This window comes from Chroicocephalus ridibundus, chromosome 3 (genome assembly GCF_963924245.1).
Source record: "Chroicocephalus ridibundus chromosome 3, bChrRid1.1, whole genome shotgun sequence".
NCBI lineage: Eukaryota > Metazoa > Chordata > Aves > Charadriiformes > Laridae > Chroicocephalus > Chroicocephalus ridibundus.
The window spans coordinates 88,345,505-88,358,944 of NC_086286.1; the positions used below are offsets into that span (position 1 = coordinate 88,345,505).

The 13,440-nt window shown below is 38.6% G+C and overlaps 1 protein-coding gene across 1 annotated transcript in view; it reads left to right on the plus strand.

Moving 5' to 3' along the window:
- The window catches only part of MDN1 (midasin AAA ATPase 1), a 105,221-nt gene that overhangs the window by 19,526 nt on the left and 72,255 nt on the right, over nt 1-13,440 (plus strand). Inside the window, exons 13-26 of the mRNA XM_063329975.1 lie at nt 463-575; nt 1,127-1,275; nt 1,384-1,444; nt 1,986-2,197; nt 3,647-3,750; nt 4,748-4,892; nt 6,280-6,376; nt 7,964-8,077; nt 8,736-8,883; nt 9,053-9,163; nt 10,506-10,657; nt 11,131-11,309; nt 11,677-11,885; nt 12,971-13,117. Of these exons, the coding sequence (XP_063186045.1) occupies nt 463-575; nt 1,127-1,275; nt 1,384-1,444; nt 1,986-2,197; nt 3,647-3,750; nt 4,748-4,892; nt 6,280-6,376; nt 7,964-8,077; nt 8,736-8,883; nt 9,053-9,163; nt 10,506-10,657; nt 11,131-11,309; nt 11,677-11,885; nt 12,971-13,117 (1,941 nt within the window). The remainder of the gene's footprint in view (nt 1-462; nt 576-1,126; nt 1,276-1,383; nt 1,445-1,985; nt 2,198-3,646; nt 3,751-4,747; nt 4,893-6,279; nt 6,377-7,963; nt 8,078-8,735; nt 8,884-9,052; nt 9,164-10,505; nt 10,658-11,130; nt 11,310-11,676; nt 11,886-12,970; nt 13,118-13,440) is intronic.

Consider the following 13,440-nt stretch of genomic DNA (forward strand, 5'->3'; position numbering starts at 1 on the left):
CAGATGGATCCCTGAAACTTCTATGGATTTTTCTGTTTGTCCTTCTTTTGTATTATTTCAATACAGGAGTGTATTATGTGCTGCTGATGGCAAAATATCCTTGTTTACACCGAGGTATTCACCAATCTTTTTTGAAGGGAGGTAGGTTTTTTATTATTAAAGATAACTGTTCCCAGGTTCAAGTTTATGTAGTTGAACTACCATGGAAGTAGGTGAAGTAGAAATATAATGGCATAGACCCGTTACCAGGTTGTTAAATGGAAAGTCGTTGTTTGTACAGACAATAACACTTTTGAGGTCCATCAGTATTTTAGGTGGTAAGTATGTAAAACCTGCAAAATATTAAATCTTACAATGAAAAATTAGCTTGCTGCAAAGTAATACTGGTAGCGTATGACGGGTGTTCTTAGCGTGACGTTGTAGGCAACATTGGTATTGGAAATGTTGATGCTTTCTTCACAGGTGGAGTTCTTTTGTGAACTCTATAAACCAGAAATTCTAATACGGGAACAAGAAGTCTCTGTCGGAAGAGTGCATGTCATGAAGAAACAAACCCAGGCTCTCACTGTACAAAGGTAGAATATCCTGTAATTTCCATGAGAATCGAAATATTTTGTGGTGGAATAGAACAGATTGCAAGTCACAGGATTAAAAATATAAAAATTGGATATTCTCAGTCTAATGAAAGGAACGTGATGAGTTCTTTCTCTTGTGACCTGAGCTTTTCCTTGTGCATCTTTAAGACTGTCTGCATCATACTTCTGGCAGCCAAAGCACGGAACTTTTCAGCTTCTTTTGAACTAGAGTTTCTTCAAAACAGTGTGCATCCATAGCTGTTACAATAAGATTTTGATGGATCTATCTTTGTAAAGAGATATTTTTGTAGTATGTGGCTTTAACTCCACTGGGCAGGAAGTTCTTTGGAAACCCTGAATGTCTAGATTGTATCTTGAAATTCAAAAGTATCTTATAAGGGTATCTTGGAACAAAGTTTTCCAAACCTATATTTTTAATTAAAAAAAAAAATAATCCTGAATTCAACTACTTCTCCAAAAAAAAAAAAGGTAAAATGGAAATGAACTCCTTGATAAATCTTGGGTTTGAGTTGCTTCCTCTGTTTTTCCAGATCAAAACAAACCTTTGCTGCCACACGGCCATCTGCAGTATTGATTGAACAGCTTGCAGTTTGTGTTGACAAAGGAGAGCCTGTGCTTTTGGTTGGTGAAACAGGAACTGGCAAAACCTCAACTGTTCAGTACCTTGCTCATATTACAGGTAAATAAAGTGTGAAGGCTGTGACTTACATGAAGATGATCTAATAAACAGCAAACAAACAAAAAAAAACCCCCATAAATCGATGGTGCTTTCTGTTTCTGTTTCAAGGACACCATTTGAGGGTTATCAACATGAACCAACAAAGTGACACAGCAGATCTATTAGGGGGGTGAGTCACTGATTACTGTTTTGTCTGTTCTACATAACAAATTGGTAGTATCAGAACAAGCTTCTAAAGCAAGTACAGTTGCGGTATCAACTGTTTTTAGGCCCGTATCTGTTTCATAGTAGCATAAATGTCTCAAACATGTTTGCATGCAGAAACCTTCTTGTCCTTGCTGAAGAACAGAGGCTGTTTCAGTAAATTCTGTGCACATTTCTGTGTGATGGAGTCATTTAAAAGCACAACCCAGTGACTCTTTAGAAATGGCTAAGCTGTTCAATATAAATACGACATAATATTCACTGGACGTACTGGTTGGTAGTAGTAAAAATATTTTTCTTATCAGGGTGGTCCTGTCTTTATAAAATTGCCTTGTAAGTTGCATTTAAATATGTGCAATTTTACTTTGCTCATTAGTTGAGTAAAAAACTATGGAAACCCAGGTTCCTTCATGCACAATATTGTTTTTTCAGTAACAGTTTTTGTTAGTTCACAGATGCTAGTTCCTGTGTCACAAATAAGTAATTACTCTTTTGCTTCTCTTCAGTTACAAGCCTGTGGATAACAAGCTGATCTGGCTACCTCTTCGAGAGTCTTTTGAAGAACTCTTCTCTCAGACATTTTCTAGAAAGAAAAATCAGACGTTTTTGGGACATATCCAGACCTGCTACAGGCAGAAACGTTGGCATGATCTGCTAAAACTAATGCAGCATATTCATAAATCTGCTATCAATAAGGAAGCAAAAGAAAATGCATCTGGTGAGAATTCATACTGATCAAACACACATCATTAGCGGTGAACCATTGCAGAGCAGATAAACAGTAGTTAATTTTTTGTTTGTTGATATTTTTTTTGGGGGGGGGGTTACGGTGGGTTGTTTTTGTTTGGGTTGTTTTTTTCATCCCTCTATTACTTCCTTCTTCTGGTTTTGAAAAATGCAATCTATGTCTACAAGATAATATTCAAAATACTGTTAGCATGGGGTTTGTTTCTTTCTAATCCGTCACTGTTGGTAGCTATGTCTGATAGACTGAAGGTTTATTTGTCTGACCTACGGTGCCCTTGACATCTCATCTCCACTCAGCACTTGTTTGCTGTGTTGATGAACAGTCCTAGTTTTCTGTGTGGCAGTCTTCCGTATGAATGTATTCATACTTTCAGTCCTGGAACCTCATTAGGTCTCACAAATATATCCTATTTTAGAAACAAAGCAAAACACAACAACAACAAAACCCCCAAATCCAAAGTAATAGCTCTCTTAAGGTAGTAATGACTTTAAAAGCTTGCTCAGAGCTTTCCGATAACTTTGGTTTCGCTGTCAGTGATGCTGACTTGCATAGTTCTTTACTTTGATTCATTGTGGTTTTGCCTCCAAATAAATGTTTTTCTTGTTTTAAACTTCACAACCCACTTGGGACGGAGGCAGTATTAATACTTCGTCTTGCGTGAAGTGGTTTCTGGTTCTTGACCTGCTGAACAAGTGAAGTGGTAGCTTTCATTCAGTATGGGCCAAGTAAACTTAACTATGAACCTTGTCTTCCCTCTTCTTCTGAATATGCAGATATTAAAATAAATGCCCACAAGTGTAAAAAAAGATGAGGTTTTAAAGACCACTTGTAGCAAGTATTGACAATCCTAAAATAAAGACAAGCTGAAATCTGTAGCTTGCAACGCTAGTAGCTTAAGTCATGATGCTGCATATACCTCCTCACGCTGTGACTTTAAACAAATAACTGAAATAAGTGCAATAGTCAATAATGTCATAACTGTTAAGCAACAGTGTTTTAACTGATACTGGATTGAGCATTGTTAACCTGTTCTGTCATAAGGTTTGTAAATTTGGATTTATTTTTCTGAGATGCCTCTTTCAGTCTCTGGAAATTGGAGAGTGCTAACAGTCATACTGGAACCAAGTGCAGCATAGGTATTTGTGCCTAAGCTAGGGCATGCTGGAATGAATAGCAAGTTACTTGTAGCCATATGTCAATAGTGTTCAGCTAAATTAAAACAAACAAACAAAACCAAAAATCAAACAGCAAAATATAATTTATTTTTTTTAAATTGATGAGATGTCATCTGTAGAACTTCAACGTTTTCATTGCTCAGCCAAGCTTACTCTTGTATCTCTATGCTTGAAACAGCTTGATTAAAATACTGTTGTTAAACATTTTTGTGCTATTGTTCTGTGCTATTTGTTTTGCTTATAGGCTCACCACTGAAGGAAAAGTGGGAGGCATTTGGTCTGAAACTGAATCATGCTCATCAACAGATGAAAATGACAGAAAATGCTCTTCTCTTTGCATTTGTTGAGGTATTTAGAGATTTGCATTTTGATGCTAGGAAGAATAAGGAGGAGCATAACTTCCTGGCAAGAATCTTGCTGTGAAGTAGAACTTGTTCCATCATAACTCTGGAACGAAGTGTGCTGCTGCAAGGAGGTGGTGGTTAGATGGGGAGGTGGGAGAATGTTTTGTGGTAACACATTAATTCAGTGCTGTATGGTAGGAATTAGGACTGGTATGGTAAAAGATTATCAGCAGTATGTCATATCATCTTTTCAAGCGTATGACATTAGAAAACACATCTTGACCAATCTCCAGTAGGACGTGCTCCTGCTTGAGGTTTCCCGCGAAGGATATAATATTAGGAATCTATGCTGTTTATCTAGAAGTGATTTTTTTTTCCAAATGTTTCAAACCCATGGTATGATATTCTAATGACAGTAAGCATGACTAGGGGAAACTGTGATGTATGGTTTATGCATGTTTATTCCTTGTCACCCTGTTAGTCTGACTATATACTCTCAAATTTTATGTAAAATTTGTAAAAATGTTGGCCAGTCTTCTTTCTAACAAATGACCATATAAGTAGTTGGAGAACCTTTGACTTAAGTATAGTTTTAATTAATAAGTTATAATTCCCTGAGGAACATAATATTGCATCTGTCTTTGTTTGGATTTCTTTAGATTAACTGCCTTTATTCTCATAGTGGTATCAGTGAAGTTTATGCACCACAGTGATGAGCATCACTCACAGGCAGCATGGCACAAATAGGGGGCTTAATTGTGTTATATCTGAACCAGTTAAAATGGTAGCTGATAATGGTGGTAACTGTCTGACTTCTGTGACTTGCGAAATAATTGCTGTTATTGAGGGAGAGCAGTAAAATTGCTATTCCTGTAAAAGGTCTGGAATTGCCATTTGTCTAATCAGCCCATAGACTGCAAAACAAATATTTTCAGTATACAGATGCTGTAGTTGTTATATCGCTGCTGTTGACATGATTAACAAATTGATCTTATTTTTAGGGTACTCTGGCACAAGCAGTCAAAAAAGGAGAGTGGATTTTATTGGATGAGATTAACTTGGCTGCAGCAGAGACTTTAGAGTGCCTGAGTGGTTTATTGGAAGGATCATCTGGGTCACTGGTATTACTAGACAGAGGAGACACAGGTACTATTTCTGTGCTTGCTTATGCTGTATCTTGCAATCCAGTTAGTTGAATTACCTATCTTAAGTGACTCAATATAAGTTGAGAACATTTACTATTAAAATGAACGTGTGCAGAAGAGAACAATGTGTTCTCTCTAGACTTCATACTTGTATGCAAGAAGTGGGAGTTTTAAGTCAATGTGGCTCAGGAGATTTCAGCATGCAGAAATTGTTGTAACTTCTGTCGCTTTGGATTCTACAAGGAGAATCTCTCTCTAGAGGCTTTAGTAAGCATTCCTGTCTTTCAGGACTATTCAGGGAGTGTCATTATTTTATTTTTTTTTTTATAAAGTTGTGGTAGCTTGACAGCTAAGGGCATGGGACGTCAGGTTTAGTTGCTGCTGTAGTAATTGTCTTTCACTGATCCTGAGAATATATTTGTTCTCCAGCTAGAAATACATAGACAAGGCCTTTGATTTTTCTGAGTCCTTGTGGGTTGACCCAGCTAAGCACCTATACTGCTACTTACTCTTTCCACTCCAGCACCCCCCCAGCAGTATGGGGGAGAGATTAGGAAGAGTAAAAGCCAGAAAAGTCATGTGAAACAAGTGATGCAAAGGCAGTCACTAACCAGCTCCCACAAGCACACCAAAGTCCAGCCAGTCTCTAAGGAACAGCCACCTTGGAAGACAAAAATTACTATCTGCCTCTTCCTTTACCCCAGTTTTTATTGCTGAGCATGAAGTTATATAGTAGGGAATATCACTTTGGCCAATTTAGGTCAGCTGTCCCAACAGTGTCCTCTCCCAACTTTTTGCTCACTCCCAGTTAAGTCACTTGGGGAAGGAGGGCAGAGTGAGGAAAAAGAGAAAGACTTGATGCTGTGCCAGCAATAGCCAAAACATTTGGTGTGTTCTCAACATCACCACAGAGGCTGCCGTGAAGAAAGTTAATTCTATCCCAGCCAGACCCAGTACACATCTAAAGGTAAAAAATGCAATTGGTGAATATTGTTTCTGGAGCTACAGGTAGAGACAAATGTTGTATGAGCTTCCTAGGCTGGGTTTTCTTCCTGGCTGAGGGGAGCACTGGCCATTCTTCTGAAAGAGACAAAAGGAGTTACAAGTTTAGGGGCTTATATAATTCTTGAAATGTTTTGTGTTGTTAAAACATCCTGTTAAGCACAAATAAAAGTCAGGGTTTCACTTGGCTGTGGCTGCTGTAAAGATGCAGACATACTTCTGATAAAATTACATGGGCTTATTCTCTGAAAACTTTTCACCCTAGCATTTCAAGAAAATGTAGTAGAAGAAAAGAGAAACAGTCTTAGAGGAAGAATACCTCATTTAACATAATAAGTATCCTGAGTTTAACATTAGCCTATATCTCTAATTTCTTTTTCATTTAGAGCCTCTTGTCCGTCACCCTGATTTTCGCTTGTTTGCATGCATGAATCCAGCTACAGATGTTGGAAAGAGAAATCTTCCTACAGGAATAAGAAACAGGTAGGAAATAATGATTCTGTGACAAAATACTTCGTTGCTTTCTTTTTCAGAGTTTAACTAGCTTCATGAGTTGACCCAGTGAAGAATGCCTTATTTGAAGCCTGAGGATATAAATCTGAACTCAAATTAACTTCCTGAGAGAGGTGCTTTCCACATCATGGGGAAGGCTTTTCATGAAATAGCATCAGGAAAATACTTCTGTGAAGTTGCTGAGCAGTAGTGGTCCAGCAGTAGTGTAGAATGTTGTCACTGGGGGCAGGGGAATGATCATTCTTTACAATTGAACTGTCAGTGCCTGGAAATGCCAGTGCAGCAGTTTATGTTCCTGGTGGGTGTAATAAAGACAAGTGCTTTGTGTCTGTCTAGCAACCTTTCTCTTGATGACTCAGAAGTGTTGATGATCCTTGCAAAAAGCTGTATATCCAGCCTTCTTTACTCAGAAGGAAGGTGGTTTGCATGGGTGGAACAGATGTATGATGATCGAAGTATTTGATGTGTGATCTTCAAGTGTTTAAGCTGTGGCCAGGAAATTGGAGTTGTGGCAGATCTATTCTTCTGTACCACCGGTTCCTGAATGCAAAGATCTGCTTGTACTTAATGACATTTCCCTCATGAATGCCAAAAGCCGTGCATGTCATCCCTTATCAGGTTCAGAAACACTGTGCAAAGCTGTAAAGATTCACTTACTATATGTAACTAGTCATTCGCAGTTATTAGTGGCAAAGTAAGGTTTTATTGCTATTAGCTTTCCTTGCTTAGTAGTGAAAGAAAATAAAGTGAGGAAACTTCAGCTTGTTAAGTTTGAATGAACTTATATTTGCATCTGTCAAAAATATCCACCCCTCTGAAGTTAATAATATTGGTCTTGTTGTATTGGATTTGCTGTGGTGTGTCCTGAGCCATTATTTGCAGTTGTAATGCACAGTATAGAAGGGCTGCAGACTTGTATTCAACTCCTGATGTAAATACACTGGACTAACTAACAGTTAGAAAATATGCTCATTAACTAGAGCTGTCAGTGTAGTCTACTAAATGCGAAACACTCTGTATTTAAAGATGCTCAGAACTTCACCGAGTACATGTTTTGCTGCTAGTCTTCCTTTGCTTACTATCAAATTTTCTCATTTTATTATTGCTGAGCTGCATGTTTGTAAAAGTAGAAACAATCTGGATATGCTAGTACTGGATATGCTAGTCAAAACAAAATTAGAATGGGTGATCTCATAAGTGTCCACTTCTTAAAATAGACATCATTAGAGAGTACGCTTTGAAAAGTGCTCCTGTTGTGTCAGTGTTTGGGCTGTAACGTTTGGATATCTCCTGCAAATTGTTTAAAATTTCAGTTTTAAAAATAGCATCCCATAGTTAATTTTCAGTCTACTAGGTTGAAATAATTCAGATAAATTATTTAAAAATAAGGTATTACTAGTAATTTCTTTGTAATTATTCTGATTCTTGAGTCAGTCTGTAGGTAGTTTGACAACCCAGTATTCTGCTGCTTAAAAATTTTTAAATGTTATATACCATGAGAATCATAGATAACATGACTTTATGTATAAGTGTTATGGATTGATTTGATTCTTACAGGTTTACTGAACTTTATGTAGAAGAGCTGAGAAATGACGGAGATTTGCAAGTTCTTATCATGGATTATCTGAGAGGCTTGAATGTGAACAAAAATACAGTACAAGGAATTGTGAAGTAAGTTGGTTGTAATCTCTTTAAATCCTTGGGTACAAAAAGAAAGTATGTAAATGTAGTTTGTGGTTAGGCTAGTTTGGGAAACACTATAATGCTCCCCACACAGCAGTTAGCCGTTTCCTAAGGCTATGCAGAGGATAGACAGCCATCGTCTTCATTCTGAAGGTTTTTGTACTTGTGGGAAAGAGATTTACTTTTCCTTATTTGGAATTGCTTTTTTTGGTGGCACCAGTTAAAAAGCATTGTTGTTGCAGTCCTCTTTCCCATTTGAGATACTAAAATGGTTTGTTTCTGTAGATCATACCAATGAAAGTCTCGTGTGTTTATCAAGGTACCTTTCTTTCCCCCAGTTTAAGGTGTACTATCTCACTGTATTAACCTGAAGAACTGTTACATGTTTAGAATACTTTGAGTTTATAGTCATTCTCTGTATATCAAGCGCTCTCAAAAATACGGCTCTAAAATATGCGCTGCTTTCCTTCACTGATTATACAGATGGCAGAGTTTGGCATGGCTTTCCTGACTTGGAGCTTTTAGAAAAAGTGTCAGTTGGAGATATGCTTAAGTGTTCATACTTTGGGTTTAATTCCTTGGAGCAGGGGTCTGCTCAGTAACAGCACTACGTAACTTGAACTGGTTTCACTCTTTATTTTTGCAGCTTTTATTTATCTGTGAGAAAGGAAGCAGAAGCAAAGCTGGTGGATGGAACTGGCCACAGACCTCACTATAGTCTCCGTACACTTTGCAGGGCATTGAGATTTGCAGCGTCTAATCCATGTAGCAGCATACCACGCTCACTGTATGAGGTGATTACCTATGTTGGGGTTTGTTTCAGTGTGTATTCACTACAAAGACTGTTTGGGTAAAGGATAATCCTCTCTTCTAAGTGCAGTATTGAACAGAAATGATTGTTTAATCTCTGTATTTTTTTTCCTAACGATTTTTCCTTTTGTCACTGAAAATAATTCTTCTTAGGGCTTCTGTTTGAGTTTCCTGACGCAGCTTGACAGAGGTTCTCACCCAGTGGTTCAAAAGCTAATTTGCCAGCATATAGTCTCTGGTAACATCAAAAGCCTTCTCAAGCAGGTAGGTAACTAAGCTTATATAGACCTGTTTACTGTTCAGAGTAGAATTTATTTTGAGGTGCCTTCTCTGCATTTTTCCTCTGTATTTCCTTCTCACAGTCCTGCTTTTCATCTTATAAAGATAAGAACTAAAAAAAATAATAAATTAATACTGCTCCTTCATATTTTTTTACTTCTGCTTGAAATCATAGAATCATAGGGTTGGAAGGGACCTCTGGAGATCATCTAGTCCAACCCCCCTGCCAGAGCAGGGTCACCTAGAGCAGGTTGCACAGGAACGCGTCCAGGCGGGTTTTGAATGTCTCCAGAGTTGGAGACTCCACCACCTCTCTGGGCAGCCTGTTCCAGTGCTCTGCCACCCTCTCAGTAAAGAAATTCCTCCTCATGTTTAGGTGGAACTTCCTATGCTCAAGTTTGTGTCCATTACCTCTTGTCCTGTCCCCGGGCACCACTGTAAAGAGCCTGGCCCCATCCTCCTGACAGCCACCCTTTAAGTATTTATACGTGTTGATAAGATCCCCCCTCAGTCATCTTTTTTCCAGACTGAAGAGACCCAAATCCCTCAGTCTTTCTTCATAAGAGAGGTGTTCCACTCCCCTAATCATCTTGGTAGCTCTCTGCTGCACCCTCTCCAGCAGTTCCCAACATATACCCGTAAATACCTATATATTCCCATAAATACCCATATGTTAGCTGGTTTATTTGTTAATTTGAAAAAAATGTGGAAGTTCAAGTAATTACACCATTGTGGAGTGTGGGCAGCTTAATACGGTGACTCCAACTGTAAAGCTTTCACAGACTTTTGAGGAGCTTTCACAAGCTTTTTATTTTTAGACCTGAATGCAGAACATATGGATATGAAGCAAACACCTGTGCTTTGTCTCTGATGGGAAAGGAAGAATCTCACTAGTGCTGAGAGCCCAGCATGGGTTTGCATGGGGGACTGGGCAGGTGGGATGGGGAAGCCCATTGTAAGAGATAGGTATTTGTTTCATAATAAAACTCTTCATATTAGAAAATACACATAAATATAAAAAGATAAAAGCCAATTTCCTGCTTGGAAGCGTACTTCAAAATTCAGTGCTAGAGCTAGAACTCTTGAGACATTTTTATCTTCATGGTACTGGCAAAGATTCCTGCTTCATGACCTTGAAATAATCTGGTCAGGCTTTTCCCATAACTTGCATTCTGTGACAAGGGGACAGTGCTTACTGCAGGAGTGCTCAGGGATTAAATTAAAATGACTTCTTACAGAATATATTGCAGTGCTGTAGCAGTAGTTGTCTTCATTAGCAAAGTGAAACTCATTTGTATAACCTGTTATTTCTGTCATGTCTCCTTAGCAAATACCAAAACCCCAAGGAGGGAGTTTTATACTTATAGAAGGATACTGGATTTCAGCTGGGGATAAAGAACCTACTGTAGATGAGACTTATGTGCTAACCCCTTCAGTTAAGCTTAATCTGAAAGATATTGCCAGAGTTGTGTCTGCAGGGTAAGTCTGTTGCAAATTTTCAGTTAAAAAACTAAGTTAAAGATATTTATTTGGGCCTCAAATGGTGTCTGTCTAGCCTTTATTGTTTGGCATGAGTAATGTCCATTTTCCTTCTACTGTACAGTTAACTACATTATACAGTGACTTGAATTTATACATATATTTCTTGTCTCCTTAAGCCATCTTAACTTAAGCCATACCTAGTTTTATGTAAATGATAATCTAGAAATTTGCAGTTAGAGTAATCTGTTTATTTCACACTGCCATGTAAAGCTTCACGGGTAGCAGTTAGCACCTGGGGGTAAAGTGACTTATGTTCCCCTTTTGGTGTATGATCGTGGATACGCCAAGTGAGTTAAGTAGTGATATTTTGGTAATGTAGATCTGTGAAAATCTCAAATAAAGTTGATGTCTTGTGTATGCGGAAGATATGACTCATGCTCCTAAACCACTGTTATGGTTATCCCTTTTAGAACTCATCCAGTACTGATTCAAGGAGAGACCTCTGTCGGTAAAACCAGTTTAATTCGCTGGTTGGCTGCTGCTACTGGGAATCATTGTGTAAGGATTAACAATCATGAGCATACTGACATCCAGGAATATATTGGCTGTTACACATCAGACGCCTCTGGGAAGTTGGTATTTAAGGAAGGTGAGTGGGCATATTGTATTTACTCCAAATTCCTGTCTCACTTCACTGCTTTTTTTTCTTCTTTTGTGCTTAGCTTCTCTGTTTTATTACAATGGGGAGATGACCTGTCATAAAATTAGTAGTTGCGTATTAATGATAATCACTTATGTAATTTCAGTGAATTCTTAAGAGTTCATGTTTGCCTCATCGTACTTGTCCTATTGGACATAAAGAAAAGAATTCAGCAACTTAAACAATACTGTTGCTTCTGTCTCTGGATTAGCATTTATACTGAGTGAAAGCTGGTTGCTAGAAGTATTTAACAGCATGCTTCTGTTAGATTTAGTTTGTTAGATTTTTAACTACAACTTTTTCTGTTCCCTCCAAGGCATTCTCATAGATGCAATGAGAAAGGGTTACTGGATTGTTCTAGATGAACTGAATTTGGCTCCCACTGATGTTCTGGAGGCTCTCAACCGTTTGTTGGATGATAACAGGGAGCTGTTCATTACTGAGACCCAGGAAGTTGTCAGAGCTCACCCTCGCTTCATGCTGTTTGCTACACAGAATCCTCCAGGACTCTATGGTGGCAGAAAGGTCTGTATAATCTCTTCTTTTGAGTAGCTATGACTGTAGGGAGCGATTCTCTCTTGCACATTAAAGTGTGATGTGAAAACTTTCTGATGTGTAGCACAGAATTAGCATGAAATTCTCAAGAGGTAAAGATGAGATGGTTGTGGACTAACTTTCAGTACAGCCAAGTTCTCTTTAGGTTAGTTGCTTATTTTGCAGTTACTAAATTCCTTATTCATATTGAGTAGTTGAGTTTTAAGTGCTTTACTGAACTGGAGTTCATGTAGATTTGACTCAGCATTTCTTGCTCAAGAGCACTGGAGAAGAGATTTTACTTAGGCTGTTGGTGTCCGTTTTGTGCTGGTTTTGGCTGGAATAGTTAATTTTCTTCACAGTGACTGGTATGGTGCTGTGTTTTGGATCTGTGACCAAAACAGTGTTGATAACACAGAGATGTCCTAGTTATTGCTGAGCAGTGATTGAACAGTGTCAGAACCATTTCTACCTCTCACTACCCCACCTGGGGCTGCACAGGAAGCTGGGAGGGGACACAACTGGGACAGCTGACGCCAGCTGACCAAAGGGATATCCCATACCATGTGATGTCATGCTCAGCAATAAAAACCGGGGGGAGAAGAAGGAAAAGGGGATGTTAGATGTTTGTTTCCCCAAATAACCATTGTGCATGATGAAACCCTGATTTTCTGGAAGTGGCTGAACACCCACCTGCTGATGGGAAGTAGTGGATGAATTCCTAATTCTGCTTCGTTTGTGCATGCAGTCTTTGCTTTACCTATTAAACTGTCTACATCTCAACCCACAAGTTTCTCACTTTTACCCTTATGATTCTCTCCCCCCTTCTGTTGTAGGGGGGGTGAGCAAGTGGCTGTTCGTTGCTTAGCTGCCTACCACAGTTGAAACGCAACACATTTTAAAGCTCTTGGCCTCATCCAGGCTGTCTCTTATGCTTTCTTTCAATGTTTATGTGTATGTGCTAATTTGCATGCTATGACACTATCCATATTTCCTTTGGATGTGTAGGGGAAGATATATAACATGACGACTATCAAAGGAAAAAGTTCAAGCAATAGTATGTTCTCATATTTCAGGTTTTGTCCAGAGCCTTCAGAAATCGTTTCGTGGAACTGCATTTTGATGAGCTGCCAAGTGCTGAACTGGAAACCATCCTGCACAAGCGATGCAGTTTGCCACCCTCTTATTGCAGCAAGCTTGTCAAAGTCATGTTAGACCTGCAAGTATGAGTCTTTCTTCTTTTTGTAGAAGATATGCAAACGTATTTCAGCACAAAGTAATAGAAATTCCTTTGCAGGGGGAGGTGTTGCTAACTGGCAGATATTTAAAAATCTGAACCATAATTGCTGGAACAGAACACACCAAAGTACTTAGTTTGATGGTTAAGATGAAAATGGGGAAGGTGATGTCAGATTTGAGAGAAAGCTATCAGCCAAAAAAATTAATAACCAAAGGCCTTAAGATTTGGTGTGTAGAATAATCCCTTCCTCTGGATCCAGAGTACAGTATAGGATTTGTAGCTGTCTTTGGGTCATGCTAAATTTGG